General features: G+C 36.9%; 1 protein-coding gene across 3 annotated transcripts in view; it reads right to left on the bottom strand.

Moving 5' to 3' along the window:
* The window catches only part of LOC125058326, a 109,444-nt gene that overhangs the window by 12,568 nt on the left and 80,615 nt on the right, over window positions 1-16,261 (bottom strand). Inside the window, exon 4 of one of the 3 annotated variants that reach the window (XM_047662390.1) lies at window positions 13,916-14,140. The exons of the other annotated variants lie outside the window; for them this stretch is intronic. Coding sequence (XP_047518346.1) covers window positions 13,916-14,140 — 225 coding nt within the window. The remainder of the gene's footprint in view (window positions 1-13,915; window positions 14,141-16,261) is intronic. 3 annotated transcript variants of the gene reach the window in all.

The following is a 16,261-nucleotide window of genomic DNA, read 5'->3' as shown; positions in this document are numbered from 1 at the left end:
TGAGAGCTACCGGCCCATCACTCTGCTCTCGACGCAGTCGAAGCTGTTCGAGAGGCTGCTGCTGCAGAGGATCCAACTTTACCTGCAGCCAAGGCCCGAACAGTTTGGCTTCCGCGGCGAGCACAGCACGACGTTGCAGCTGACGAAGGTGCTCTTCACTGCAGCCACGGCCCTGAACAAGAAGAACGCGGCCGCAGCCGTCATGCTGGACATGGAAAAGGCCTTCGACCGTGTCTGGCACGATGGCCTCGTGTTGAAGCTCGCCGAGTCTCCACTGCCCCGCCGCATAGTCGCCGTGCTCCGCGCCTTTCTCACTGATCGCACGTTTTTCGTAGCGACGGGAGAGGCTGCGTCGAGACCGCGACCTATCACGGCGGGTGTACCACAAGGCAGCGTGCTGTCTCCAATCCTGTATGCCACGTATACTGACGACGTCCCGTGCCCAGAAGGGTGCACCTTGGCCCTCTACGCAGACGATACGGCGTACGTGGCCACATCCCTAAACATAAAGCACGCTGCGGTTAAGCTCCAACGCGCTCTGGACCTCCTGCCAGAGTGGCTAGAAAAGTGGAGATTAGCCGCCAACCCTAACAAGACACAGGCGATTGCCTTTGGCCAGAGTAAGTTGCCGCCGCCCCTGAGATTCCTGGATCAGGACGTGCCGTGGAAGACGCCGGTCACATATTTAGGGGTCACCATAGACCGGCGACTCACAATGCGGCACCATGTCAACAGGGCAGTAGGGAGAGCCAAGGGTGCGACGTACGCGCTCTACCCCCTACTCTACGGCAACTTACCCCTCCGAATCAAGCTCGCGCTCTACAAACTGTACGTGCGCCCACACCTAACGTACGCGGCACCGGCGTGGTACTCCTACACAAAGGAGACCCACCGCCAGAGACTGCGCGCCGTACAAAACATCAACCTACGACGCGCAGTGGGGGCCCCCCGCTACGTTAGGAACACCACCATAGCGCGGGACTTGAGGATGGAGTCAATCGACGAGTTCGTCGCACGGCTCGCCAAGGGGATGTTTGATCGAGCGGACGCCTCTCAACATCCCCACCTCAAGGACATCGCGCCGTGGCACTCCAGGCCACCAGACAAATACAGGTATCCGCGTGAGCTATTCTCCGCGGATACCCCAACCACCGGACGTGACACCAGGGCAGCAACCGCGGCTACGACCGCTGGTCGCCTCGCTGGGCCTCCCCCGGGGCCACCGGGGGTCTCACCCGGCGGAGCTTGACCGCGAGCCGCGTAGCTGCCCGATACCAACCATTGAGACACCAGGGCCAAGTCGAGAATACTCCTTGGCCCCAAACCACCGGACTTGACACCCCGGAATAGACCCCATCGGCTGCGCGCAGCGAGTTGAGGCCAACGCCTCCTTGCGCGCTGCAGCCCCCATCAAGAGGAGAAACCTCGACCCCGTACCGCCCTGTATTAGCAGGGCGCGAGAAGTCACTCCACCCGAAGGGGGCATAGCCCCGAACGGGCTTAAACACACCCCTCTAGAGGGAGTGTGTAACAAAAGCAATGTCTGTAAGGCATACAAGTACAAAGTAGGAAAAACAGATAATTTTTGGTTACATTTACATAGTTATACTATGATGATGTATATCACAAATCTCCCTACTATGTTCTACAAAGCTAAATTGCTGACTGCTGTACACGTATAGTGTATTGTCAGTAAACAAAAATTAACCATTATAAGGCGAATAATTTGATGTTGGCTATTTTTAATAATTTATTGAAATGTCTTAAATCTTAATAATGTATACTAGTTACTAGTATCTAGACTACAGTTCTAGGCATAAGGGATGTGACATTCTGCATAAAAAAATCGATTTTTTATTGATCGATTATTTTTTTAGCATGAAAAATCGATTAATATATAATCGACTTTTTTATTAATCTATTTTTTCCTCATTTTTGAATCAATTTCAAAATAAACACCCTAAATATTTTATTTTTTAATTAAAAATAAACAATAGAAATTATAAACACAAATTAACGTTTGAGAATAATCAAAATCGAAATTAACCTAATCTCATTTTGATAGATTTTAGGTGAAATTTGATAAATGCTGAGTTTTTTAGTAGCACAATGCAGTATCTTTGTTGTCTTTTTAATTGTATGTAATCTTGCGCTGCTGAATAAATTTATTTTACTTTTAAATTATAGTGTTCCATTCAAACTTGAGTTTTTGTAAAATGAACTGGTTCTAATCCTTTCGATGTTTTACAAAAAAACATCAATGCATTGAGTATATCAATACATCTTCAAAGAATCGGATTCAATGTATCGCATTGTAAACATCGATGTATATCGAATATCCCTAATAGTTCGAGGTCCGGGTTATAAAAGACCAGACATAATGTCTGGAGGTGGCAGATGAAAAATCGACTATGATTGATTATCAATTTCAAAAATAATCGATTATTAATCGATTATTTTAAATATAAAAATCTCGTACAAAAATCGATTTTTACTATAAAAAAATCGATCAAAATCGTTTTTTTTTTAAATCGATTATTTTTTCACATCCCTAGGCTATTGCCTATTAGCCATAAATAAATGTGACACAAACTTAGGAACAACTGATATGATAGGTTTTGTTACCTGTACTATTAATATAATATCTTTTAAGATACCTAGCAATCATAAGCGTTCGATAATACTTTGTCATTGTAATTAATTAAATAAAAATAAATACATTAAGTAAACAGTTGGATTTTAATTAGATCTTGGGGAGTATTCAAGTATTACGTCACACAATTTTTGGAGATTATTGACCCCCCCCCAGCCCATGTAACGCGCCGTAACATTTTTCTGTACCCAATATAGTAAAACGTTTCGTGACCACCTAGTGACTCTTTTTACCTAAAAGTTATCATTATGTGGTGTAAAGTACTGGAAAGTCGAAAATAATATTAAAAATAACGCGTAATTCAATCCCCGCCCCGCATCGTAACGTTTTACAAAAGGGCCCCCCCAAAATTCGTTACGTAATACTTGATCGCTGGTAGATAGTAAAATTATCGCGAATATATTTATTTATTAACACTTTGTTGCTACAAAATTAACATAATTACATGTAAAGGAAAGGCAACTGGCAGTATCGCTTTCGAGCGATCTCTTCCAGGCAACCACTGTAAGATAAGAAAAAAATGTATTAAATTACATAAGGTAGGCAAGAAGTGCAAAAATACATGTATTACATATAGTTAAGAAAAAGAAACTAAACAGGAACAAAAAACAAACTTAATAAAGGATACATGAAAAAAAAGTGCACATGAATCATAATAATTTAATTTAAGATTAGTTTCACGTCAGTTAGAAGGTATTATTAAAGTTAGGGATACAATGTGGACAGGTAATATTTGTAGAGAAGAAATTTAAAGGAAGATAGAGAAGGAGCTAAGCGAATAGTGACTGGAAGTGAATTCCATAGCCTAACAGAGACCTTAAAGGACTCGCCGACAAAGGAGATACGACACGGGATTTCAAGGATAGTTTTCGGAAGAGAGTAAGCTATAGTTATGGCTAATATATATAATTATTCTAAGCACCAAAATAGCCTAGTGGCTTCAGCATGCGACTCTCATCCCTGAGGTCCTAGGTTCGATCCCCGGCTGTGCACCAATGTACTTTGAAAAGGTATTGTTTATCAGAATGCCAAATCATAAAATGACTGCTTCACGACTGATTTGAGAGAGACCGCCGATGCGAAAACCGCTGTGTGAGTTCGAAAAGTGAGTTACAGAATCGCAGGGCTGAGCGTTTTTCAAGGCAGTTTTTGCCGCGCACCACCACTATGTGGAACCAGCTGCCCACTGAAGTATTACCGAACCAATTCGACTTAGAGTCCATCAAGAAAAGAGCGTACCAAGTTTTAAAAGGCCGGCAACGCACTCGCGAGCCCTCTGGCATTGAGAGTGTCTATGGGCGGCGGTATCACTTAACATCAGGTGAGTCTCCTGCCCGTTTGCCCCCCGTTCTATTAAAAAAAAATTCTATTCTCGCTCGTTCATTTACAGTAAAAGAGAAAACCATAGACAACGCTCGTTATATACATGACAGTTGACGCGACATCTTGACATTTGCGGTAAATGTTCGTTCAAACGCGCGGCTCAATGAGCGGGTAATGGCGTGGAAACTATAGACTATACACTAAACAGGTGTTCTCATCTCAAATAGGGGAGAAAGATTAATACTGTAGACGATTTTTGTACGATACTGTCTCTTGATTTTTGTTACAAAAAAATTATAGAATTTGTTAATAGTGGTAAAAAAAATGTATGCGTGTACTAGTGTACACACGTAAGAAGTGAAACTTCTTTATGGCCTTATTTTACGAAAAATTATCTACTATATGCAACTTAACGAAATTGGTTAAATAAAGTTTAACAAAAGGCTTTTATTATCATAGACATGAATACAAATACAATTATTTCATTTTAACTTATTACTGTACTACTATATAGTACTAAGATTATTATATAATTTCATTTATTGTAATAGAATTATTAGTATTACTATCATTGTTATCGTTATTATATATTTTTGTTATTAATGGCTTCGAATCTCTTCGGATCAACCGTGGTAGGGACAAGAAAAAGATGGCGCGTAACCGAAAAATGTGACTGTTTTGTTTTTCCAACGCCGATAAAGAAGTTTTACTTCAAAAAGCAACATGGCGAGTAACCGAAAAACGTGACGATTTGCTACAAAATTTCTCCCGTCGATAAAGAAGTTTCATTTCAAAAATTCTAGAATTTAATAGTGTTAAAAAAAAACAACGGCGCTTCCTTTTTTTTTAGAAACGAACCTATTGGACGCGCAAAAAGGGTAGCTATCGCAGTCTATGGACACCAATATTAGTGGATTTGCCAGAATTTATGAGAGGAGTATACTCTTTCTTTAAACACAAGAAGAGGGCGTACCAATTCTTCCGGCAACGAACTTGCGAGCCTTCTGGCAATATGAGTGTCCATGGGCGGTATCACTTAACATCAGGTGAGCGTCCTGCCCGTTTCGAGGGCTCACGAGTGCGTTGCCGGCCTTTTAAGAATTGGTACTCTCTTTCCTTGAAGGACCCTAAGTAGAATTGGTTCGAAAATACTTCAGTGAGCAGCTGGTTCCACATAGTGGTGGTGCGCGGCAAAAACTGCCTTGAAAAACGCTCAGTTGTGGAACGGCGGACGTCGAGGTGATACGGTGATTTAATTTGTAGTTTAATTACTTGGTTATATAATCATATATAAAAGCAGTATTGGCCTAGTGGCTTCATCCCTGAGGTTGTAGGTTCGATCCCCGTGCACCAATGGAATTACAGTCTAAGTGCGCATTTAACATTCGCTCGTACTACAAAAACATCGTGAGGAAACCGGCTTGCCTAAGATCCAAAATATCGGCGTGTGTCACAGGGGGCTGATCACCTACTTGCCTATTAGATTGACGTGAAACAAATACAGAAATCTGAAGCCCACACCTAAAAAGGTTCATTTATGTTATCAAATTGTAAAACCATTGTAAATTGAACACGAAACAAATGAAAACATTTCAATGGCGAAAATGACATTTCCCGCGTAAAAGTATCGGCGTAGCTGTCAAGACGCCATTTTGCCGTTATCGCCACGCTTCGTGGGATTTATAATCTGTGAATAATGCGTTAAATATCGGCTGACAATACATAAATTATGAACGTCAGAAGGGCGCTGGTTCTTTGTCGTTTATCTATAACTATTTTCTTGTTTATCCGGGCGGAAATTTCTTTTTGTTGGTTGGCAACACTGTCCCTTAATCTATTGAGTGATTGGTTGGACGTTACATGATAGCTAGGTTTAATATATTTTCTTTTATTTGATTAAAACTTATTTTATAATTAACATACATAAATTCTTAATAAATCTAGAACAATCGAATTCACTTCACTTTAATTTCATCAAAATCGGTCCAGCCAGAATGAACAAAAAACCTATCACGGAATGACACAACGTTTATTTATATTTTATTGTTAAAACTTAAAAGAGAGGGACACTTGATATATACAAAAACTTCATTAAACCTTTAAAGAAAAAACTTTTTGACCGGATTGAAGTTATGTATTATTATAAATTTACAACTATAAGTTAATTGAATTTTTTTAACATTATTTATTATTAATTAAATAATAAATTATGTTAAATAGTTGTAAATTTATAATAATACATAACTTCAATCCGGTCAAAAAGTTTTTTCTTTAAATGTGTAAAGATTATGTCAATCAAAGACAATACTATTCATTAAACCTTCATCGTGGTTACTGTTACATACTCCCACGATAGGGGTGTGCTTTGGCCCGTTCGGGGCATATGCCCCCTTCGGGTGGTGTATGTTTTCATGTAGTCCTAGGTGGCTTCACCCTAATGTCATGTAAACCCTAATGTTATATAATTCTAAGATGTCGTTTTGCACACGCCTAACGCCATATATTGCTCAAAAAAAAATTACTAATTAATTTAGATACAGAAGGAGTACGAACATATAACAGAAGATTTATTTATAACAATTGAACTTAAGATATAGCGAAAGATGTAATACATATACGAGTGTATACTAAAAAGGTTAAAACATTAAAAAAAGGAAAAAATCAATAAAAAATAAAAATTATTAAATACGTGTGTGTTCTGTGATGGTGTGAAAGGTAGTGTACGTAAAGATTTAAGTTGGCGCCTGGTAGACAGTACCGGTGACGAGCGTTAAAGGTTTACTGCCACAGAGACCAAACTTTTTTGATTTGTTTTAATTGCCTTTTTCTCTATTTTTATTATTACTTTGTAGGTTAATAACATTGTAAATACAATATACTTGATTGTTATGGTTACTAATAAAAATAAATAAATTTTGTTTGATTCAGTATTTTATCACTAGATGGCGCGGATTCATGTTTAGAAGATTATTAAATCTGTTAAAACATGAGCAGTGTTGGCCTGTCTTGACGGCTTCAGCGTCCGACTGTCATCCCCGAGGTCGTAGGTTCGATCCCCGGCTGTACACCAATGGACTTTCTTTCTATGTGCGCATTTAACATTCGCTCGAACTTGCCTTAGACCCAAAGAGTCGACGGCATGTGTCAGGCACAGGAGGAAGGCTGATGAATCAGATTCAGAAATTTGAGGCCCAGACCTAAAAAGGTTGTACCACCATTGATTTATTTAATGCATTAGTAAGACATCGTCAACCGCTATCTTTTTGACGTTATACTTCTTTAGGCGCGTTATGAAAAATTGATGAGAGTGAAAATTTACGATGCGCGCGCACCGTGACACTAAATTAACTGAATGAAGTTGCCCACGGAAGATGTTACGGCATTGGAAATAATGTAAAAACAACATTCGAATAATAATAGGAATTATGTTACACTTAATGTAAGAGAATAATAATAAATATTTATTTAATTTTTCAAATGTAAACTGAACTTTATTGACTATAATGACTCCTTTTCCAGTCTTTGATTATTTAATTGTAATTAATTATTTGCATTCAATCAAAAACTATTTTTATATATACAGTAGAAACTCGATAAGTTAAAGTCCAAGGGACACACAGAATATTTTGAGTTATAGAGGTTTTAAGTTATCAAGGGTCTATGTTAGGGATAGGTTAATATAGAGGTAGGTATGTACATATGTATGTATGTACCTTTACTCCTATTTTTACTCGAATGCGTCAGAAGGATTGGTTCAATAAAATAAAGAAATTGAAATAATCCTATTTATTTATTTGCACTCGTTACATAAAAATAAAACAAAAATTAAAGGTTTAGACTACTTAAAAAATGATTATGTGATTTTCTTTTGTTTTAAACAATTCACAGTTTCCAAATCGATTTGATTTTCAATGACAAATAGAGACGAAAATACATTATCTCTTATGTTGCTACACTGCTCTATAAATGATAAATACCGAAACCTTTTGATTTGCACACTCTTTCACAATGACTCATTGACAAACAATTTTATGTTATAGAGGTTGTGGAAACATTTTTTTAAGTTACTGAGGGCCAATTCAGAGCTTACTTATTTAAGTTACAGAGGTTGCGTATTTTAAGTTATGGAGGTTTTTTGGCTCTGATGGAAAGGGAACATATTATTTTTTGAAGTTATAGAGGTTTTTAAGTTACCGATGTATGAGTTATCGAGGTTCTACTGCTTCTGTACGCGTGTACATAAGTACACGCACCCATTTTTTTTCGTATTCTGGGTGTCTACTGAATCAGAACGATCCCTAACGAGCTACTTTGAGAGCCGAGCAACCCCGAATATCCAGCAGATCAAGCGACGCAAATGGAAATGTATAGGCCATATACTCCGAAGAGATTCCAATCATATCCCCAAGCTGGCGATTAGAACCAGCAATGTCAGCGTCCGAAGCTGGAACAACTTGGAGTCAGGTGGAATACGAGGCTCAAGAACGCGATGGAGGCTCACTGAAGATCTGATCTGCCTCATCTAGGGGTTAAGAGATATTAAGTCAAGTAAAACTTCGGGTTTTATCTATGACACTAATTATGAGTATATTGATATTTTCCACCTCACCAAAGAACATGTGAGAAAATATTTGAGGAGGCGGGAAGACTCGAATTTTGTTTAGGTTGTATTTAGTATTATTTATTGTTTTAAATATTAAATTTCAGTTTTCTGTGTATAGTTTTGTCTATGGATGCGCTTATTTGTTTCATTTTTCGTATATAATATTGTTTATCTATGTAATCTGTTTTGGCTTTTTGTACTGTCTAAGTGTTTGTTTTGTAATATTATGTATGTTAGCTGTAAGATTATTTATAATTAAATAAATAAATAAATAAGCGTTTGTAATTCAGCTAATTCTTTTTGCCTGTCAGTGCTGATAGCTTTTTAATACAAATAAAAAACCTCTAAGGCCTTCGAAGAAAACCTCTCGCAACGCTTTTGTTTATACATTTGACTAAAAATAATTGGCGTGTCTTTGTTTTTTTCATCGTCTTCAAATCTAAAGGTTAGCATTCGTTTTATTGTAAAGGCTTTTATGGAACTGTGTGTTCTTATTAAAAGATAGTCGGTGCGAATTAATATTTTTTTATAATTAATTAATTACGGAAATTTTATGAGGAGTAAAATCAAGTGTAACACGAAAAGTTGAGGCGTTATGTAGAAAGAGACAAACATACATATCTGTAGGATTGAACGTGTAAGAGAATGAGATGGAATACATTACACAGACAGCAGACTTTTCTATTTTGAATTCACGTTTTGACAGCCACGTTACAACATTGTCAGTGTTGACAGGTGTAAAAAATAAAAGTAGATTGTCTAGCGTGCCATAGAGTTTTGTCAATAGTAATGGTCAGTGAAATTAAAACTAAAAAGATTGTTCATTCTTATTCTTCTCTTACTATAAAGGTAACTTTGGTCACAGAAAGAAAATCCTATTTGGGCATAGATGATGTAGGTACGTTTTATTACTACTACAAACATTTATATTATAAAAACATATATTCTTACCACCTTTAGTATGAAAATATGGTCGACAGCGACAGAACATTATCGCCATTTTATCGTTCGTAAGGAGTAAACTCCAATCGTGCGTCGTAGCTGACACACACACACTTTTTTTTGTATGTAAAATTCAGTAGTTGAAGTGAGCACTGTTGGTAGAGGACCGGTATTGGCCTAGTGGCTTCAGCATGCGACTCTCATCCCTGAGGTCGTAGGTTCGGTCCGCGCATTTGACATTAGACATGAAAACATCGTGAGGGAACCTCAGGGATGAGAATCTATAATTTAAAATGTAGAGAATCTCTGAGAGGTAAATTCAAGGAAATTAATATATCTTTCCATCACAATATATTTATGAAAATATTATGTTATGTATATAAAAATAGTGATAAATTTACTAGAATAGAACATACGCACAATGTTAATAGTCGGAACAAACGCAGGCTGCAATTTCCCCGTGCTAGACTATCTAAAGTAACTCTTTTTTTGGGAAAAGGGATACTCTTCTTTAATAAAATCCCAGAGGCTCTTTTATCTCTGCCTTTTAATAATAAGAAATGTATTGAAGAAAAGCTGTGTAAAAAGGCTTACTATAAAGTTAACGATTATCTAGTTGATAAAAGGGCCTGGGACTAGTGCTAGACAGGCTACTTCTAATTAATTTGCGATATTTGTTTTAAAATAAGTGTTGTTTGATGATTTGCTATTTTAAAAGAGTACCGAGAGCTTTTACGCCGGCTTTTTCTCTCGGCCTACACCCTCTGTCTTCTTTGCCGATGAGTAGGGATTAGTAATTTAATGACGTGGAATAAGTGTTAACTGTTTCTTATGTTCCATAATAAACATATTTTATTTTATTGAAGTGAAACTTCTTTATCGGGGTTGGAAAAAAATTTAGTGTAACATTTTTTCGTTACGCGTCACATTTTTCCGTTACGCGCCATGTTGCTTTTTGAAGTCAAACTTCTTTATCGGCGTTGGAATGAAAGTTCTTTATCGACGTATGGGAGAAATTTTGTAGCAGGTTACGCGCCATGTTGCTTTTTGAAGTCAAACTTCTTTATCGGCGTTGGGAAAAAATTTACACAAATATAAAAAATTGTCACATTTTTCGGTTACGCGCCATCTTTTTCTTGTCCCTACCACGGTTGATCCGAAGAGATTCGAAGCCATTAATAACAAAAATATATAATAACGATAACAATGATAGTAATAATTCTATTACAATTAATGAAATTCTGTAATAATCTTAGTAGTAATAAGGTAAAATGAAATAATTGTATTTGTATTCATGTCTATGATAATAAAAGCCTTTTGTTAAACTTTATTTAACCAATTTCGTTAAGTTGCGTAAAGTAGATCATTTTTCGAAAAATAAGGTCATAAAGAAGTTTCACTTCTTACGTGTGTACACCTAGTACACGCACACATTTTTTTTTTGAGAGTCGCAGGCTGAAGCCACTAGGCCAACACAGCTCACACAATTTATTTATTATTTATATTAAAACTGGACTGTTTGGTCGTAAACTATTTGGACACGGTCTAGGGACATTAAGAAAAGCAATAAAAAAATAATTGTCAATCAAGTACATGTGCACTGAATTTATGACCTCCAATTAGAAGGAATCCCAGATAACATGGACCTTTTTATAATTGTCATTTGGGACTAGGAATCCGTAGAGGCATTGCGATATAAATATCTTTTTTATAGGAAACAACCATATGGGACGCCCAAAAAGAGCAGTCATAGCAGCCCAAGAACACCCAGTTTTTTTGTTGCAGTGGGCAGCTGGTTCCACATAGTGGTGGTGCGCGGCAAAAACTGCCTTTGAAAACGCTGTTGTGGAACTACTTTTTATAAATTTGACGAATACTCAAATGATGCTAATCCTTGGGATTTGCAAACAATTTGTATGACTCAATACTTGGCGATTAAAAAAAGTGGCGGAAAGTTTCTTGCCAATTCTTCTTACCCGCTCTACGCCCTTAACTTGCGAACTGGTAGTAACATCAATTGTTTACCTATATGAATAAAGATATTTTGAGTTTGAGTTTAGTGTACAGGCCTTTGAGGAAGAAACAGTTGAAGGTCGTATCTCCCAGGTAAGACCGGGTATTGATTCCACAATTGGTTAGTATGCAAAAGAAAATGTATTTTGTATGTATTTAAATTGCAAATAATCTGTTTACGTAATACTTGATCGGCCCCATACACGTAACTTTTTGGGGCTAACGCCAGTTTAAATATTTTCAAAATTTTGACTTTTGACCATTCCGAAAATAACTACTCCACGCCACTCCTGTTCCAAATCGACCCGTCGACAGCTATCCTGTTTCTATCCATTTTATATGCAATATAAAACATTTATCTAACCGAAACCTCTGTAATGACTCTATTAATAAACCTTTTGGGGACTAAAGTTTTTTGTAGAGTTTTTTAGCTTTCGTTATGTCTAATGAATTCTGGTTATTTCCCTTCCTTAGAGTGTCTTCTATAAAAAAAGGGTGCGTGTACTTATGTACGCGCGTAAGAAGTTATACTTCTTTAGCATTATAAAAATAGTTTCTGATTGCATGCAAATAATTAATTACAATTAAATAATCAAAGACTGGAAAAGGAGTCATTATAGTCAATAAAGTTCAGTTTACATTTGAAAAATTTAATAAATAAATATTTATTATTATTCTCTTACATTAAGTGTAAAATAAATTCTATTATTATTCGAATGTTGTTTTTAAATTATGTCCAATGCCGTAGCATCTTCCGTGGGCAACTTCATTCTGTTAATCTTGTGTCACGGTGCGCGCGCATCGTAAAATTTCACTCCCATCAATTTTTCATAACGCGTCTAAAGAACTTCAAAAACGACTCGGGGGTCGTTCTTATTAGGTGATTACGTCAACAGTAATTATTTACTTTTTTTTAAATTACCCACACATTGTGTACCTATGCTTGAAAACGAAATGCATTTTCGAGGATTTTCGAAAATTTAATACGTTTCTGTACTATTTTTGAGAGCTTTGCTTACTATTGCTGACAAGATAAGGGAGGGGGGGGATAAATTGCTGTAAATCTCGAAGATGTAGTGTAGATTATTATTAACGCTTAGACGTTCGAGTAAACGCAGTTATATTGTATAGAAAAGATATCAACGCGTCTAATGCTACGAATATTTCCTTAATACTCAAGATTTGACCATTACTATTAAAATCCGGTCTGCATACAAAAGAACTAAAATGGAAATGGGCTGGACATACCAATAGAGGAGCAGATAAATGGAGCAAAATTGTAACACTGGCAACCAAGAGGCCATAAAAGAAACAGAGGTAGGCAATTTAAAAGGTGGGCCGATGAAATCATGGAAATGGCTGGAAAGACTAACACCTGGATGAGATTGGTATACAATAAGGAAAAATGGAGGACAATGGGGTAGGCCTTTGCCCGTGGTACTACCGGTGAACCCAGAGCTTGTGCTTCCTCAAGGAATAAGTATACAGCGAGGAAATGCTAACATTAAAGGTACACAAGGACAAATATAATATCCATTTTTATTCTTACGGTTTATTATATATTATATCCTTCTCCATATGCGACAAGACACACAAAATTGTTCCATGTGCCTCGTACGAACTCGAATTACCTGCATAATTCACCAATGTTTCGGGTTTTATCTAACTATGACACTCATTATGAGGATATTGATATTTTTCACCTCACCAAAGAACATGTGAGAAAATATTTGAAGAGGCGGGAAGACTCGAATTTTGTTTAAGTTATATTAAGTATTATTTATTTTTTAAATATTAAATTTCAGTTTTCTGTATATAGTTTTGTCTATTGATGCGCTTATTTGTTTCATTTTTCGTATATAATATTGTTTATCTATGTAATCTGTTTTGGCTTTTTGTACTGTCTAAGTGTTTGTTTTGTAATATTATGTATGTTAGCTGTAAGATTACTTATAATTAAATAAATAAAATAAATCACTTCCTTACATATATTATATTTTTAATTCATATGTTACTCATTAGTTACTTAATGTGCCTGTATGGACACAACTGAAACCATTACCATAAATTTACAAGAACACACACAACCCTACACACAGAACATACAAAACAAGGATAAAAAACATGCGTGTGTACCTATGTACACGCGTTAGAAGTTATACTTCGTTGGCGTAACAAGATTTAAATCAACACTAACTATAGAAAAAATTTACTCTCATAATTTTTCCCTAACGCGCCAAAAGAAGTATAACTTCAAAAATAAATAATAACAATAAATTATAAGGGAAATGAGTACAAGAAGAGTACCAATTGTCAGCGTTACATGTAAGCAAACCACACAAAATATTCTAACACAGATTATATATAAAAAATGTACGAACCTTTCATCGCACCGACAATGCATCAGTGTGTTGACTCTCCAATTGTAAAGGCCGTATTTTTTCTCCATCCCCCCAATCCAGAACGGACACCTCAGATCATGGATCCTACAACATCTATCTGTGCGCGTGTAACCTCCTAACTGCGAATAATGCGTTGCCGAAAAGCCCTTGCCGCACCATTTTGTGCCGGGCACCCGCAGTATGTCCATCGCGTCGCGCTTTTTTCTGTTGACGTTTGACATTTCACTCATGTGCGTGACAGTTGATCTCTTCCGATTGTTTTGTCAACGTTTATGTCTCTTTATTTTGCATGTTTGTTTAAGTTAATTTTTTTTAAATGGCACGGTTTGTGCATTAGCCAGCGTCAAGTATAAGATTTTTATAATTCGTGCTTTTGCCTTAGAAATTCGATCATATGCTCAATGTACGGTTTTAGGCACTCGCCCGGTACCGCACAACCCTCCCAAAGGCCGATAACAAATTTAAATTAAATTAAAACTTGCCCTCGAACCGGGAATCGAACCCGGTACCCCTCACCTAGCTGCCACTTAATAAGACCGCTGGGCTATGAGGACCTAAGTTAAATTTAGGATGAATTTTTTGTAACTTAAATCGCCCGGGCGAAGCTGCTTTTCACCAGTATAATACTTGAAACAGAACAAATCTAAGCGTACGACCAACCAGGCTCCGAAAGATAAACCACTCCTTATATGGAAATTGTATTCGTTTTTATTATTCCCAAGCGAAATTAGAGAATTATCACTGAATAAATTCAAAACCCTCGTTAAACGTAAATTAATCAATAAAGCTTTTTATAAATTTGACGATTATTTAAATGATTGATTTGCGCCAGTTGAAACAATATGTATGACTCAAAACTTGGCGATTAAGAGTGGCGGAGAGTGTCTTGCCAGTTCTTCTCGCCCGCTCTACGCTCTTGACTTGCGAACTGGTAGTAAATGTAAATTTAGAAATAAAGGTAACAATTATTGTCGATTTTGGTTTTTACACACGATGCGGGAGACGGGGAACGGGAGGGGCGTTCAGGCGTAATGATAGCCAACAGCCTTGCGATTCTGTGACTCACTTTTCAAACTCACACAGCGGCAACCGCCGCTGCGAAAACCGCTGTGAGAGTTCGAAAAGAGAGTTACAGTCGCAAGGCTGACCAGGTATTTTGAAGTGAAGTGTCTTTAGGCGCAAAAATTATACGAATACTTCACGAAGATGTGCAGCGCTTTTGTCTTAGAAAAGGGAGAGAGCGATTGAGACCGATGGAGAGAGTGAGAAGGGCGAATTACGTTATAGAAATTATATTTTTAAAATTAAAATTTCGTAAAAAGAATTTATAAAATATTAGTATTTTATAATTTAGTGAAATCTCAATTGACGAATTGTAAATTAAAATGCCACGTTTATTATCGAATAAATAAATTTAAAAAAATCAATTTATAACTTGTATTAATTTTCGACATTTTTAATATTTTAATAAAAATTAAATTACTAACATATTTTCCCTCCCTCTAAGTCTCGGAAATCTAAACTTTTAGATTTGTATAAATATGAACAAGACTTAAAAATTAGTTTGCCAAAGAAGTTTCACTTCTGACATGAGTACTTTGTACGCACGCACTTTTTTTATTTATTAGAAGTTTCGTATTAGAATTATTAAGAATCAAATACTTATACCACCGCTGGTGCTTTAGTCTGATCGATTGGATATTTTATATTGTTGTATATTTTTGTATACGAATTTGGCATTTTGGAAAAAAGACTACAATATCAGTTAAAAGAGAATTTCGAACAATTTATCGCTTTGTATTTAACAATTAATTAACTCCAGACAATTTTTATTTACAATATTATATAATTAATTCTTTAACTAATCTTCGCTTCGGTGGAAAGAAAATTTTTAAGAAATGTAAGTTCAAATAGAGCGTGTTAAATGGCCGATAACGCATTCGCTAACCCTCTGGCATTGGCGGCCGCCATATTGGATTTTCATAGAGAACTCTAATCTACTAATCAGTTCCTTTCACTTGATACCCATATTGAGGAATTAAGTGATAAATAACCTACATCGTTGGACCCTAAGTCGAATTGGTTCGGAAATACTGGGGGCAGCTGATTCCACATAGTGGTGGTGCGCAAAAACTGCCTTAAGAAACGTTCAGTTGTGGAACGACGGACGTCGACGTGATACGGATGGTATTCTGCCTTGACGTCCGATGATGAAACTCAGCTGCAGGTATATAATCCAAACAACTCCTCTGAACACTCTCCATGGTAAATGTGGAAGAAGATGCAGAGAGACATCTCTACGCAACGCCAAGAGATCAAGCCGCA

This window comes from Pieris napi, chromosome 18 (assembly GCF_905475465.1).
Source record: "Pieris napi chromosome 18, ilPieNapi1.2, whole genome shotgun sequence".
NCBI lineage: Eukaryota > Metazoa > Arthropoda > Insecta > Lepidoptera > Pieridae > Pieris > Pieris napi.
Note: the sequence above shows the minus strand (reverse complement) of the source record. Positions and strands in the feature narration are given on the sequence as shown.